The 14,831-nt window shown below is 44.9% G+C and overlaps 1 protein-coding gene across 6 annotated transcripts in view; it reads right to left on the bottom strand.

Annotated features, from left to right (window-relative positions):
* Nucleotides 1-14,831, bottom strand: part of SLC44A3 (solute carrier family 44 member 3) — a 114,916-nt gene that overhangs the window by 75,726 nt on the left and 24,359 nt on the right. For all 6 annotated transcript variants that reach the window (XR_009345419.1, XR_009345418.1, XR_009345420.1 and 3 more), the window contains exons 6-9: nt 9,356-9,516; nt 7,209-7,298; nt 5,821-5,945; nt 1,259-1,445 (exon numbers count right to left, since the gene is read on the bottom strand). Coding sequence is in view for 3 of the 6 variants with exons in the window: in XM_059137745.1 (XP_058993728.1) it covers nt 1,259-1,445; nt 5,821-5,945; nt 7,209-7,298; nt 9,356-9,516 (563 nt within the window). In the remaining 3 variants the exon portion in view is untranslated. The remainder of the gene's footprint in view (nt 1-1,258; nt 1,446-5,820; nt 5,946-7,208; nt 7,299-9,355; nt 9,517-14,831) is intronic.

Genomic DNA, 14,831 nt, shown 5'->3' with positions numbered 1-14,831 from the left:
GGTGCTTCTGTGTCATGAGGCCCTCGCTGGTCAGGTGGAGGTGAACGTGCTGTCATGACTTCTAGGAGGGCTGAGCGAGGGAGGGGACACTCATCCTCCTCCCTGCCACCTACCCAATGCCTGGTGTAGGATTTGGTTGGGGCCTGAGTGTCCATTTCAGCTACTGGATGGAAGCAAGTGGGAGAGGAGGTCAGCCACAAGGTGCTGAGATGAAGTCGAACACACGCACCCAGGCCCTCCGTCTCTAGAGGACCATGCTGGCATGGGGCTCCTCCTTGGGGACTTCATTTATGTGAGAGAAATGACCTCATACTATATTTAAGCCACTGGTTGGCTGAGTCTTCTCTGACTCCCAGACACACCTCATCCTGACTGATTACAGTTCTGGTTCATCCTGGATAATTATTCTGAGTTCACTGTAGGTCTGCTGAGAACTTCTAGAGGACAGGAGAGAGTGCTCCCACAGTGTCTCTGGAGCCGGAAGTAGGGGCTATGCCTCCCAAGGAGCCTACTGACTGACCATCTTGAAGGGTCAGCTGACTCCAGAGAGAGGGAAGAGAATCTACCACACAGCAGTTGCTCTTACAGATCTGACCGGATATAAACTTGGATAAAACAATAAGGAATCCTAGTAGCCTTGTTGACTTGCCATCTGCTGTGGTTCTTACCTGTCTGCGATGGTCTCAGAAAGCAACTTACTTTTTGGTACTCCCGTCAGGGTACTGATCGTCTGAGGTGAGAGAAGCTGGCAAACTGCCGTGGATAAAATCTGAATCCTTCTTTCTAGAGACTTTTGTTCATACTGTAGACTTTTTTTTTTTTTTTTAAAGATTTTATCCATTTAGAGAGAGAGCACAAGTAGGCAGAGTGGCAGGGCAAGAGAAAGGGAGAAGCAGGCTCCCCATTAAGCAGGGAGCCAGATGTGGGGCTCAATCCCAGGATCCTGGGATCATGACCCGAGCCGAAGGCAGCCGCTTAACCCACTGAGCCACCCAGGGGCCCCATATTGTAGGTTTTCTGAAAGCTCTTTCAGTCCTCACTGAATTTATTCTCTCTTGAAACAAACCCAGTTTCTTGAAAGCCAGTGTAGAAGAGGAAAAGGATTTTCCTGCTTTCCTTCATGACAGAGCCCCTGGCACCATCACCGTTGTCATCAGACACCTCTAGTTCCATGGTCCCTATAAAAACAGGCCAATGGCTCCAAAATACCGGGGTCTTCCGAGCCCAACTCCAAGGTGACCGAACCCAGAGCTCTTACCTGCGGTCCCCAGGCTCAGCAGCACAGCCATCCAGAAGACCCAGAAGGAAATGAGGATGGCAAAAGTCCACAGTGGTTGCAACAGCAGGAAAGGAGAGCTGCTGATGGCCTTATTTATGACTTGGAAAAGTTCAACGGTCAGTTTTATTCTCTTTCTGAGGACAAAAATCAAGCCGAGCAGAACTACCTGGTGAGAAAGGGGTTAGAATAAATGACTCAAAATAATGAAGAACTGAGAAGAACTTCAAGTAGACCTGCATATTTCACTGATATCTCAGCAAACAGCTCTTTAGCTACTCACTATTCTTATTATAATTGAACAGAAAAATGCTCAAATCCTAATTCAGCATCTACGATGTGCTAGTCGCTATGAGAGATCCTGCAGTTCTAATAGTGAACAGCCCAGGCCCTAAGGGAACTTGAGATTTGGTCAGAGAGCAAGAGAAAATGCACATAAGGTCCTCTAGGATCAGAGAACCCTCTTCTGTCCCTCATCTCCTCCCCACAATACCCAAGAGACCCAGAGAATGCTCAAGGACTGCAAAAGGCAAGGAATGCAAGTATAAGGGGAAAGGGCAGTGATTATGTCTCCAAGCAACCCTCTGTGCCTTCTCTCTTGGTTTTAGTTTCCCTCCATGTAAATTTCGTATTAAAGTCATCCCCACATCCCAGTCCAGCCACGGGCCATCTCCCCTTCACAGGCAAGCTTCTGCACTGACTAGTCTCCCCCTGCCATCCACACTTTCACACCCTAACCCAGAGTACAGCATGCAAGTCTCTGTCCATTCCTCTTTTCTTAAAACTTTCTTCTCCCTTCACTTCTGTGACTGCTTTCTTCTGGCTCTTCTACTTCTTCAGTTGTTGTTACTCAGAGGCGGAGAACCTGCATTTCCAACAAGAACCCCCAGCCTTGGGGTGCCTCAGTGGCTCAGTTGGTTAAACATCTGCCTTTGACTCAGGTCATGGTCTCAGGGTCCTGAGATGGAGCCCCGCATCAGGCTCCCAGCTCAGCAGGGAGTCTGCTTCTCCCTTTCCTTTTGACCCCACCCCCACCCCCCATCCTCTGGCTCATGCTCTCTCTCTCTCAAATAAATTTAAAAAAACAAAAACAAAAATTTAGAAGAAGAAGAACCTCTGGCCTCACCCCTCTCTGGGTGCTAGGTGAGTAAGCATCAGTTCCTGGCCAGGCCGTGAATATCCTACAATGTCTCAAATTCAACTTGTCCTGAGCCAAATTCATTATCTTCACACAAAAATCTCCTTTCTTCTAGATTCCCGATTTCAGTGGCCATAATTTTCCTGGACTCTCCAAGAATAGATAAGTTTCCTCTATTGTGTGTTTCCATATTACCCCAAACTTACCCCAAGTGTAGCACTCAGCATTTTCTACTGCCAATGTTTACTTGTCTCAATTTCCCATTAGGTTAAGCTCCCCAAGAGCAGAGCCCTCCCTGGTGCCCAGCACAATCCCAGTTACCTGTGTTCAGTTTCCTAGATCTCTCAGTCTGTGATCCACAGTTGATCACAGTTCAAGTCCTATCCTCAACCATCTGTGCCCTAATAACTGCCTCATTGGCCTCTGTTTTAATCCCCTTGGCTCCAGCCTCTACCCTCTTCCCTCCTCTAACCTACAGCTAAAGCGATCTCTGAAAGGGTAGAGTCAATGATGTCGTTTCCCAGCTCAAAATCCCTCAACAGTTATCTGTGCTTCTGGGTCAAGATCAAAGTCATCATCATCCCAGATCAGGACCTTCCTGGCATGGCCACTCCCCGTATCTGCCTCTTGGGCTTCTGCCAAGAGAACCTCCCACGGGTCTTTCTTGTGTCCATGTGACCCCATGTGTGCCATTCCTTTAGCCCAAGATACCCTTTCTCTGCCAGTTGGCCTGAGGCATTCCTGACCCGAAGGATCTCACAGTCCATGGAGGAAAGTTGAAGGAAGGCGGATAAACTAAAACAGCTCCCAGAACTGGGAGCAGGGCCTCCTGCCCCAGCTGAACATGTCCAGTCACCCCAAGTCGTAAAGGCGAAGTAGGCATTTCCAACTCTGCATTTTTGAAGGCTACTACTATCAACAAGAAAGAGGGACCTTTCCTTGGTTTTACTTAAAATTTTCAGGAAGCAAAATGATACGATCTCTAGGTAAATAATCTTGGCTTCTAGCTCCCACGTGGGAAGCTGACACATGTATATTTAAATGCATGTGTGTTTTACAAGTTATATGCATGCATACAACAATCCTTTCACATGCTTAAGGATACTGCAAGGATGTTCTTTAGAAGTGTAGAGTCAATGCTAACCTGACCTTCTCCCCAGTCTCTGCAGGGATCAGCATTACCTAATGGGGATGGTGCTGGGCAGCAGGCCTGAGGCACCTGGGGGGTCATGTCTTGACTTCACTATTCTGAGCTTGGAGCCTCTGGGAGCTGCCTTTCAGCCTGTGCTCCTAAGCTGATGCCCTGACATGTGTGTTTAATGCCATTCACCCTCTTTCCTCCATCACCACTAGTGCTTTCTGTGAAACAATATAGATAATGGGTAAGAAAGGTAGAGTGAGGGAGAAGAGGGGCAGCGGCTAACTCCTCTTTCTCTTGGGACACCAGGCCTGGGGACAGGAAGTGGTCCCTGACTAGAGGACATAATATGATGTTCCCTGTCCTCCTTCTCTCAGCTTGTGGCGGGGTCCTGTGGGAGCCAAGCCAGGCTGGCAGGGGAAGCAGCAGGTGAAGAGTGCTTTTCTCAGGCGGGGTTATCCCCTTGCCCTATAGCCAGCCCCACTTTCCCAGCCCCAGGTCTCCAGGCAGGAACATTGCGGGTGGCTCTCTATAGGAATGCTGAGCTTCTGTGGCACATGCTCCCTAGGGAGGAGGGAAGTCCATGGAACCTTGCAGGAATATTCCTATTTGACAGATGAGGAGACCCAGGCCTATGGCCAAGCCATTCTGTGAGGTGACACAGTGGGTAGTGGGCCATGGGTCTGAACACCCACCTGATACCGCAAAGGCTAGAGTCTTTTCCCAGGCATCATGTCATGCTGTTGCTTGCTTGCTAATTCATCTCATCAGGGGGCAGGTAACTTGCTAACTGTTGCCTAGTGCAGGACCCAGTGCATGAGAGCGCCTCGGGAAATGGCAATGGACAATCTAGAGCTCTTGTGAGGACTTGCCCAGCCCGTGAGCAGCCTTGGCAGGAACTCAGTAAGCAGCAGGGACAAAGGTACTATGTGAATGGTCTGGGAGCTGTGCTTTGCTTCTCCCCTCTGTCCCAGCCCCTGAAAAGTCCTCACAGACACCGTGAGAACAGCCTCTCTGCCTTCACAGCCTTCCTTCTCGTTCACCTCACGCTCAGTGAAGAGAGGCCACCCCTGACTCTGGAGTCCGGGTGGCCATTAAATTCAGTGTGTGGAGACAAAGCAAGCCTGTGGAGGGCAAAGGGAGAGGGCAGGTTCTCCCCCTCACCCACTCCCCCTGCCCAACAGCTCCAGCCTTGGCCTGGGGTCCAGGGGGTCATTTCTCCTCCAGCTTCCTTCAAAGGCCCTCCAGCAGCTATGGGCCTAGTCCCCTCCCTGGGGAAGGACAAACTAGGAACTTTCCTTAGTCAGACGCTTGCTCCCTGAGATGCATTCCACGTGGAGGACACAAACCAGAAACCTCACTAGAAAGGAGAAAATGCGGAGACTACCGACCATGGGAGCCGAAGGCTCTCCTTAGCAGAGAACTGGGTCGCTGAGACAGTCTGCGCCTGCCGAAGAATTAAAGGGCTGTGGAAACCTTAGCTGTTGCCCATCCACAAATGGTGAGTAGGCAACCTGCCAGCAAGGGCCGTGAGGATGGCTGTGGTGGCCGAAAATCAGCCCAGCCCCCCTCCAGGGTCTTGCAATTCTAGCACGTTTAATGCCCCCCACCCCGCCCGGAGAGTGACCCGAATGATTTTCTAAGCTCTCTCCTCTCTGACCACCGGTATCTGCTGCCTCAACATTCTGTTTGCTGGTTTTCAACTAGGGCATTCACAGGGGAGGCGGGTTGTCTGAACACCAAAATCACCCAGTGGCCAGCGGGTGTGGAAATAAAGGGCTCTCTGTGTTCAAGGGCAGTGGGAGCCGCCACACCCTGGAGGGGGCAGAGCACCCACAGGCTGGAAGGGGGAGGCTCCTTACAAACAGGAAACAGGAACTGTCCTAAGTCTGTCCCTCCCAACCCCTCCAGGGGCCACCTTACTGCCACTTGGGGGCAAAAATGGTTCTACTGTGCTCAAGGAAAATGAATCAGCACAAGTAACACTTTAGCCTCTGAGAACGGTCAGAAATGACTTGGGAAGAAGGTAAGACCTTTTTTTCCTGTTTTTTTTTGGAAGGTTTTGATTTAGTCCTATGAGAGTATTGCAAATAAAAAAGACAATGCTCTAAACATGTATGTACTTTCACTATACTATTATATATGCACACTCTGAGGTTAAAAAGAAAACAACACCCAAATTCTACTTGTTCTTGGTTACAATCTAATTATTTGGATCTCAGAGTTCTAGCAGGCTACTTGTTCTCCTGCTGGAAGGGCATTTCTTACCATGATTACTGTAGATACAAGAGCAAACCCCAGCAAACACTTCATATTTTCCCTTTCTGTGTCCAGTTCTATGCTGAGGTCATGGGTATAGTCGTAATACAGCCACCATAAGACACCGCAGACAACTAGAAAGCAAAATACCAGGGCAACTCAGCACACCCATGTGGGTAACCGGCCTCCCCCCACCCCCCCACCCGCCCCCAGCACGAGGACCACACATGGGGTAGCCTGGCTCGGACACTGGGTACCACAGGCCCTGGGCTTTATGTGTGACAACTGATCCTCTAGAGGAGCTGGCCAGGGTAACTCCCCACGGACCCCCCTCCTCCCCACTGGCCCAGAGTGGCTGCCTGTCTTTGGGAGGCACAGGGCGGGGATTCCAAACACAGGTGCATCCTGCCAGCCCAGCCTGCAGACCGGGTATGGGTGTGAGCAGAGGGGAAAGTGCATGGGCAGAGCAGAGAGGGGGACAGGGTTAAAGTCCAAAGTCTAAACTGCCTGATGAGCTCCCCTGGTGCTGACCCCGTGGGAACCACCGCCATGTCAGCGTGGCACTCCAAGTCTGGGTGGATAGCCTGACCTTGCACATGCCCTCCGTTTAAGCACTACCCGCCACCTACAACACCCCTACAGTGACTAGAGGAAGGTCATATTGGTCTTTACTTGTCCCAGGTGGGAAAGGATCCATCATGGGCTGCGGTGACTGTCCTCCAGCAAGGCGCACCGTGCACCTGTGAGCTGTAGGGCTCTAAGCAACTGAGGGCAGAGCTGATAATTCAGGGGACTGAAACCCTACAGTCATACCAATTATTAAAAGTTCCAGTATCTCATGCCAGTTGGTAAACAACTGCCTCCTTGAACTTCCTGCATTCCCCTACCTCTCAGACCCCCTTTCCTGATAACCCCTAGATGGACCCACATTCTGGCAACAAAAGGGGAACCAGCAGGTACAGGGGAGGGTCTTTGGGACTGTGCCCCAGCTCAGGGCCTGAATCTTTTTAGACTGTGGGAGCTTCTGCATGGGGACCTACACATTAATGGCTGATGGGAAAGTTCAGAAGACATTCTGGAAAAGCAGGCATTCTTTCCAACAAGCCTTGGAGTCATCTGTTAATGGTATGGCTGCCAGGATCTGGACTGGCAGGCCCATCTCTACGGCAGCAGAGAGCAGCAGAGACCACAGACCGGCCTCAACTTGGCTATTATCTGCATGACACAAGCAAGTCCCTTCTCTCTGGTTTTGAGCTTTCTCGTATGTAAGATGGCGGGCTTGGATAAGAGATTTTCTCAAACCGATATAGCTCAGGAATGTCAACTTTTAAGTTTCATGCTTAATGGAAAGGCTTTTCATTTAATACAAAAGAAATCCATCAAGAAGAAATACTTACACAACAGTCCCACGATAATCAGTGCTATGAAAATGTGAACCAGAAGGGTGGTGATGAATCGGAAGGTGACCATCATGGCTAAAGACAAGGCTGAAAAATCAAGCAGAATCTATAAACCCCAACAGCAATCAGGGTGTGAAGGTGATGATGGGAGGGCTATTAGGACTCCCAGAAGATGGCAGGCTGAGGTATTCCTTCAATGTCTAAATATCTTAGACATCTACTAAATGAAAATAACAAGACACACTCAGGGTGTCTGAAGCATACACAAGTTCCATCTGCTACAATAAGCCAGTTTCTGAAGCCCTAGCATTTTTCTTGAATCAAAAAACTTTTTTTTAATTTGCTAATTAGGCCTTATTCCTAAATATCCAAAATGCTTTTTTAAAAAAGAATTTATTTATTTATTTGAGAGAGCAAGAGAGAGGACATGACCAGAGGGTATGAGGGAGGGAGAGAAGGACAAGCAGACTCCCTGCTGAGCACGGAGCCCAATTTCAGATAATGACCTGCACCTAAGTCAGATGCTTAACTGACTGAGCCACCCAGGTGTCCTCCGCCAAATGTTTTTTTTTTTAATTCCAAATAAATAATTAAAATTTTTTTTTAATCATACTTAACTCTTTTGACTTTTTATTGGGCTTATGTAAAGTTTCAACTTAAATGTTCCCAGGTATTCTTATTAAATATGAAAAATTAATGCCTTTAGAAATGAAAAATTTAAGGTTCTAATATTTTGGTAAGCTGTCTATGTAAAAAATCTGCATATTATTGTCCAGTACTTGGGATTTTAAGCTTATGAGTTTATGTTAAGCATTTCAGTGAATTTATGTATACTGCTTTTTCTCTAAACAAGAAATCAGGATTACTTATAGATATTTTGGTGTAGTGGTTAAGAACATAGGTTTGGGGATCTGGGTAAAGTCTCAGCTCTGCTACCCACTCTAGTCACCACATGACTTTGGCCAAGTCGCTTAACCTCACTAAACCTCAGTTTCCCCTCCTACAAGTGGTGACAGGATTCTAATGAAGTTTTTTTTTTTTTTTCCCAAAGATTTTATTTATTTATTTGACAGATAGAGATCACAAGTAGGCAGAGAGAGTGAGGGTAAGCAGGCTCCCTGTTGAGCAGAGAGCCCGATGTGGGGCTTGATTCCAGGACCCTGGGATCATGACCTGAGCGGAAGGCAGAGGCTTTAACTCACTGAGCCACCCAGGTGCCCCTCTGATGAAGTTTTAGTAAGTTAAGAGTAAGCACAAGGCCTGGCACATTTGGGTCATTAAGAAATCGGGAAGTTACATAATGGTGACAAGTTAGGCATCCCCAAGCATTTAGGAATTAGTACTTTGGTAATGAAATTATGGAAAACTCAATTTGTAAACTGGCAAAATCACAGCTGACCAAAGAATTTCTTTCAACCTAAAGGTTGGGGAGCAGCCACTGGAAAAGGGGGTAGATAGCAGGCCATTAGTACTGGCCACAACAGTGGAATGTGTTCATCTGTTCAAAGACAAAATTGACTCTTAAAGGGGTTCATCAAGTTGGAAGACAGTAAACAGGAAGTTAAGGGGTCAGGAGTGGGGGTAGCTGCTTCCAGAAATGTCCGTAAGAGGCATGTCCTGGCTTGAGGCCTTGACCAGACTGCAACCCTAAGCAGGCAGTTGGCTAGATCAGGCCCTCGCTATCTGATGCTATTTAACATGGATCCACGTGCCTCCTTCCCTTGCTCACCAAGCAGCCTTCTGACCTGGCTTGCTTATGGGGAGTGGGCATTCTGGCCAGAAGACATGCATCTCTGGTTCCCCCGACAGTTGTAATTTTCATGGCCAATTCGAAAACTTGCAAAAAATCTGCTTTGTACACCATTTTTACACAGATCCGAGGACCAGGCTCTGGAACATGGCAGCTGTATTACAGCAAACCCACGTTCAGTGAGGCCTCTTGGCAGAAAGCCAGCTAGCGTTCCCCTAATTCTATTTTCCCCCCTCCCACCTGTTCCCTCTCCCACCTAAAACACTGAAAACATTTATGAAGAAAATATGTGAAGTTTTATCTTTAAGTCAAGAGGCTAATTTTCACTGTATAACATCTGTAAGTGATAGAAACTTCAGCACAGTCACTGTAAGAAAATTAATGGGAAAATTACCTAATGCAAAGATACACAGGCCGAGAATTGTGTCTCTTCCTGACATTATTCCACTCAGAATTCGATGGAGGATGTCGACATCATTTATCAAAACAGATGCAAACAAGGAGTAGCACTCAGGTGTTTGAGGGACGCATCGGTTAAACAAGGGGAAAGACTTGCTAGAAAGGAAAGAACAAATGACAGAGATGTTTATTTAATTACTTGACTTAAAAAACCCATGTTTATTTAAAATTCCCAACAGCCAAGAGAACAGAAGATCTGCAGCAATAAAAAGAAGTTTAGCAACCTGTTTTGCAAGGTACACTTTAGAAAGCCGGGCGACTGTGCTCTGCTCCAGTAATCAGCTGATGCTCTGGGCGGGGAACGATGATGGGGACCCAGAGAAACCAGAAATCTACACTTGGAGGGTGACATCTGATTTTCCTATGGCCTTCTGAGACACACAAACTACCAATGCCCACATAAGAGCTGCATGTCTTCTTTTTTTTTTTTTTTAGTTCCTCTCTGATTTATTCAGGACACATTGCAGCTCTCAAAAAACTTAACATATATTTTGGGGGAAAAAAAACAATTTTTACCTCAAAGATAAAAAAATGATGACACATATGACTGTCTCTAGAATATTTCATGGAAATGTGTAAATTTGTAAAAATAATGTATTTCTATGACTTTATTAATATCCATATATTTTTGTTTTTCTATGTAAATTTAGTTATTATCAACATCAGAAATTACACTTTTTTAAGTATGCATGTCTTTAAGAAACTGTTAGACACAGGGCTGGTTCAATCGGATGCTTTGTCAACGAAATGCCCTGCTTTATTCTGTCCCCTTTAAGGAGGTGAATAAAGGCTTGCTCCAAACAGAATGGGTACTTGGGAGTGAGGACTGTGTGGAGAAAGCTGTGGTTGACAGCTAGCTTGGGCATATTAAAAAGCTGACCTTCCGGGGGCCTCCTCCTGAAATATAAAAATGCTCAGGGATGTCCATTCTAATGACTCTTCAAGAGGCCACAAGCACCTTCACAGGGTCCTTTCTTTCCCTCTTTGGGTCCCAATAGCAGAAATAATCCCAACCCATGAAGTGCCAAATTATTCAACAAACTGCCAAAAACCAAGTGCTTTTTTGAAATGTGTGAAGGTGAAACATCGGAGAACCCAAATGCAAATGGTATTAGATGGTCATGAAGAAAAAAATGGCTCCTGAACTTTGAATGGTCACAACGTAGAACCCATGGAAGAATCTTTCTCAGGAAGTCACCACATTACAGAAATATCCCCTGAGTCACTGAACAGTGATCCCAGAGGAGGGTAATACAAATAAGCAGCTTTTCCCTAATTAAAAAATTTGAAGGTGTAATACATTCACATGGCTCAAATTCCAAAAGGTACAACAGAATAAATGGAGAGAAATGGCCATTTTTTTCTCTTAGAGGAAAAACAGATTTCTTTGTAGGCATGTCATTTGGTTTCCAGCATATCATTCTATTTTTTCTCCATTTTATTTAAGATTTACTTATTTTAGAGAGAGAGCACCCACGTCTGAGCAGGGGCAGGGAAGGGTGGGGAAGGGGGAAAGAGAGATAAAGAGAGAGGGAGAGAATCCTCTCAGCAGAGAGCCCAGCACAGGGCTTGATACCAGGGCTTCATGACCTGAGCTGAAATCAACAGCTGGTTGCTTAACTGACTGGGCCACCCAGGATCTCCCTTTTTTTTTTTTTTTTTTTAAAGTAAACTCTACCCTCAACATGGGGCTCAAACTCACAGCCCTGAGATCAAGAGTTGCATGCTCTATTGACTAAGCCAGCCAGGTGCCCCTCTACGTAACATTCTAGAGACTTTTAAAAACATATGTGAATGTAAAAGGAAATTTAAATGGAAGTTCACAGCTGAAGCTCAAAGACAGTAGAAATTACACTCCAAAATGAGATGTTAGACCTCACCATGCAGGCTCCCCCCCATAAAAAAAGGTTGGAAAACTTGCTCTTCTTAATTTTTTTTAAAAAAGATTTTATTTATTTACTTGAAAGAGAGAGACAGCAGGGTGAGAGGGAGAAGCAGACTCCCTGCTGAGCAGGGAGCCCGATGCAGTACTCGATCTCAGGAGTCCAGGATCATTACCTGAGCTGAAGGCAGTCGCTTTACCAACTGAGCCACCCAGGTGCCCAGGAAACTGATTATTCTTAAACCCCTCACCCACCCTGAGACTGTAAAAGGATTGGGAGTTGGAGATTAGAAGAACATTTTAGAAAATAAACTTCTAATTTTGGAGAAATTTTCGAGTTACAGAAAACTTGCAAAGATGCTATGGAGAGTTCCTGTGTACACCTCACTCACCTTCCCCTACGTCGTATATAACTACAGTACATTTGTGAAAATTAAGAAATGAGCCTTGGTACTATACTATTAACTAAAATATAGTCTTAACTTGGATTTTACCACTTTTCACTAATGTCCTTTTTTTTTTTTCCTCTTCCAGAATCCAGGATGTCATGGTGCATTTAGCTCTTACGTCTCCTTTGGTCCATGACAATTTCTTAGGTTTTCTTTGTTTCCCATGATCTTGACACTTTTGAAGATTCATGATCAGGTATTCAGTAAATCGTTCCTCATATTTTCTCATAATTAGACTGCAGTTATGGATTTGGGGAGGAACACCACAGAGGTGAAGTGCTCTTTCCATACAACCATATTAGGGAACATGATAGCAACATGACATCACAGTGAAGTTAACCTTGATCCCTTGGCTCAGGTGGCTGGTATCTGTCAGGTTTCTCCACTGTCCTGTCACTATGTTTCTAGATTCTTTGGGAGTGAGTCACTAGGCCCAGCCCACTCTCAAAGGGAGGGAAATTAAGTGGGAAGTATCCACATACATTATTTGGGACTCCTCTATAAAGATTTATCTCCATACCCTCCCCCACTCCCATCTGTTTATTCAATTGTGGATATTTACTTTATTCTTTAGGTTTTAATCTATTATGATCGTTATTCTTTTGCTCAAATCATTCCAGCTCTGGCCACTAGAAGGTCTTTCAGACTGGCCCTGGGTAATTTTGACATGCCCCACCTGTTTTTATTTCCTTAAGTACATCCTCATTTTCAGGTTCTGCAAGATTATGCCACCCTTATGGTTGTATTTTCCTTATCCAAGCCCTAAAATCAGTCATTTCTCCAAGGAGCCCTTGGAAAATGGTATTTAGATACTAATATCTGGGTACTAGGTATGCTCGTTTTACTGGGGTGTCATTGATCCTAGGTCCTCTTATAATCAACCCAAGTATGTACTTTCAGAATGCTAACCAGTAACCCCATAAGAAATGAACTTACCAAATAGAGCATGGCGCTTACGTAGTTATTTTTGTCTTTAGTTCACAGTATTTAGTCACAAAGCTGTTTTCCAAAGTTACTTAGGTCAGCTCCTTTTCTCTCTTTCCTCTTCAGCCGAGCTTATGTTGTACATTTATATTGTTAAATTCATCTGTCATAGTCTACATTCTTGATACCTTGGTTTTATTTTTTATTTGGATACATAGTAAAGCTGACTCTGTACAGGTGTTGATAGTACATGAATCATGTAAAAGAGCAATTCTAAAGAGTTTTTCATTTGTTTGCTTTTTGTTTTTTGAGAGAGAATGTTCATGTGAATCCATTCCTGTCCCCAAGGGAAAGAGGGTTAGAGATACCATTCCTAAGTCAGATGAGAAGGATTTCCTAGAAAACTCAGAGGGATCAGATGACCCCACAGATTAAGGTCTGAGCCCTGAGAAGTGGAGAGTAGTGTGCTTGGTGTCCAAGACAGTTACATGGAAAACTGTGGAGCCGTTAGCAGAAAGAAGTTGAAGTGGCTGCTTACTGTCCCAGGACCAGGAAGACTTAGCAAATGACCAGCCAGGGCAGAGATGCATTTGATTATGTGGGAACACTGCAGCTGAGACAGCCAGAGTGATGGGAAGTCTCCAAAAAACCCAGAACGTATTCTATTATCGGTCCAATAAAAATGCTCCTGTTCCTTCTCAGGCCTCTTCACTTTTGCTGTACCAACCCCGAGTCAGAGGCCTGTTTTAGCAGGTTGTGAGAGGAAGAGGTGAGGAGGAGGAGAGAGAGGACTGCAGCCCCCTTCCCTGACCAAAGCCTTCCCATCTGCTCCTGGCCCAAGCTCCAGGAGGGAGAAGTTTCAACTGTCAGTCAAGTCTGAAGTCTATCATATTGCGCGGAACATTTTAATTACTGAATGGAAAGTATCTCTTACCATTTAAAGTGACTAAGTAATTATTACTTAAAAGTAACCAGAGCAGTCCTGGGAACTGGGTTTTTAGTCAGGGACAAAGAAAAAACTAGCCCCACTGAATAAGCTTAAAGAGACAGAAAGAAAGTAGAAACAGAGAAACAGAAATTAGGAAAACAATGTCATTTATAACTCCACTGAAGAGAATAAAATACCTAGACATTAACTTAACCAAGGAGGTGAAAGACCTAATCTTTGAAAACTATAAAACATGGATGAAAGAAATTGAAACAACACAAATGAGAAGATATTCCATGCTCACAGACTGGAAAAATTAATATTGTCAAAATGTCCATACTACCCAAAGCAATCTATAGATTCAGTGCAATCCCTATAAAAATACCAATAGCGTTTTTCATAGAACGAGAACAAATAATCTTCAAATGTGTACAGAATCACAAAAGACCCTGAATAGCCAAAGCGATCTTGAGAAAGAAGAACAAAGCTGGAGGTATCACAATCCTAGACTTCAAGACAGACTACAAATGTGTAGTAATCCAAACAATATGATACTGGCACAAAAACAGACACATAGATCAAGAGAACAGAGCAGAAATAAATAAATAAATCCGACGTTTATGGTTAGTTAATCTACGACAAAAGAGGGAAAAATATAAAACAGAGAAAAAGACAATCTCTCAATAAATGGTGCTTGGAAAACTGAAGTCCTATGTAAAAGAATGAAACTGGATCACTTTCTAACACCGCACACAAAAATAAACTCAAAATGGATTAAAGACCTAAAGGTGATAAACGAAACCATAAAACTGCTGAAAGAAAACATAGGCAAAAATTTCTCTGACATTGGTCTTAGCGACATCTTTCTAGCTGTATCTCCTCAGGTAAGGGAAGCAAAAGCATACCTCAACTATTGAGACTATACCAAAATGAAAAGCTTCTGCACAGTGAAGGAAACCATCAACAACAACAACAAAAGGCAATTTACCGAATGGGAGAAGGTATTTGCAAAATAATATATGATAGAAGGGTAGTATCTAAAATAGATAAAGAACTTATTCAACACCAAAAAACCCCAAACAATCCAATTAAAACACAGGGAGAAGACCTGCACAGGGAGTTTTCCAAAGAAGGCATACAGATGACACAAGATACACTAAAATCACTAATCATCAAGGGAATGCAAACCAAAATCACCGTGAAATGTTACCTTACCCATCAGAATGGC

The sequence above is a fragment of the Mustela lutreola genome, chromosome 10 (genome assembly GCF_030435805.1).
Source record: "Mustela lutreola isolate mMusLut2 chromosome 10, mMusLut2.pri, whole genome shotgun sequence".
In the NCBI taxonomy this organism is placed as follows: domain Eukaryota; kingdom Metazoa; phylum Chordata; class Mammalia; order Carnivora; family Mustelidae; genus Mustela; species Mustela lutreola.
Note: the sequence above shows the minus strand (reverse complement) of the source record. Positions and strands in the feature narration are given on the sequence as shown.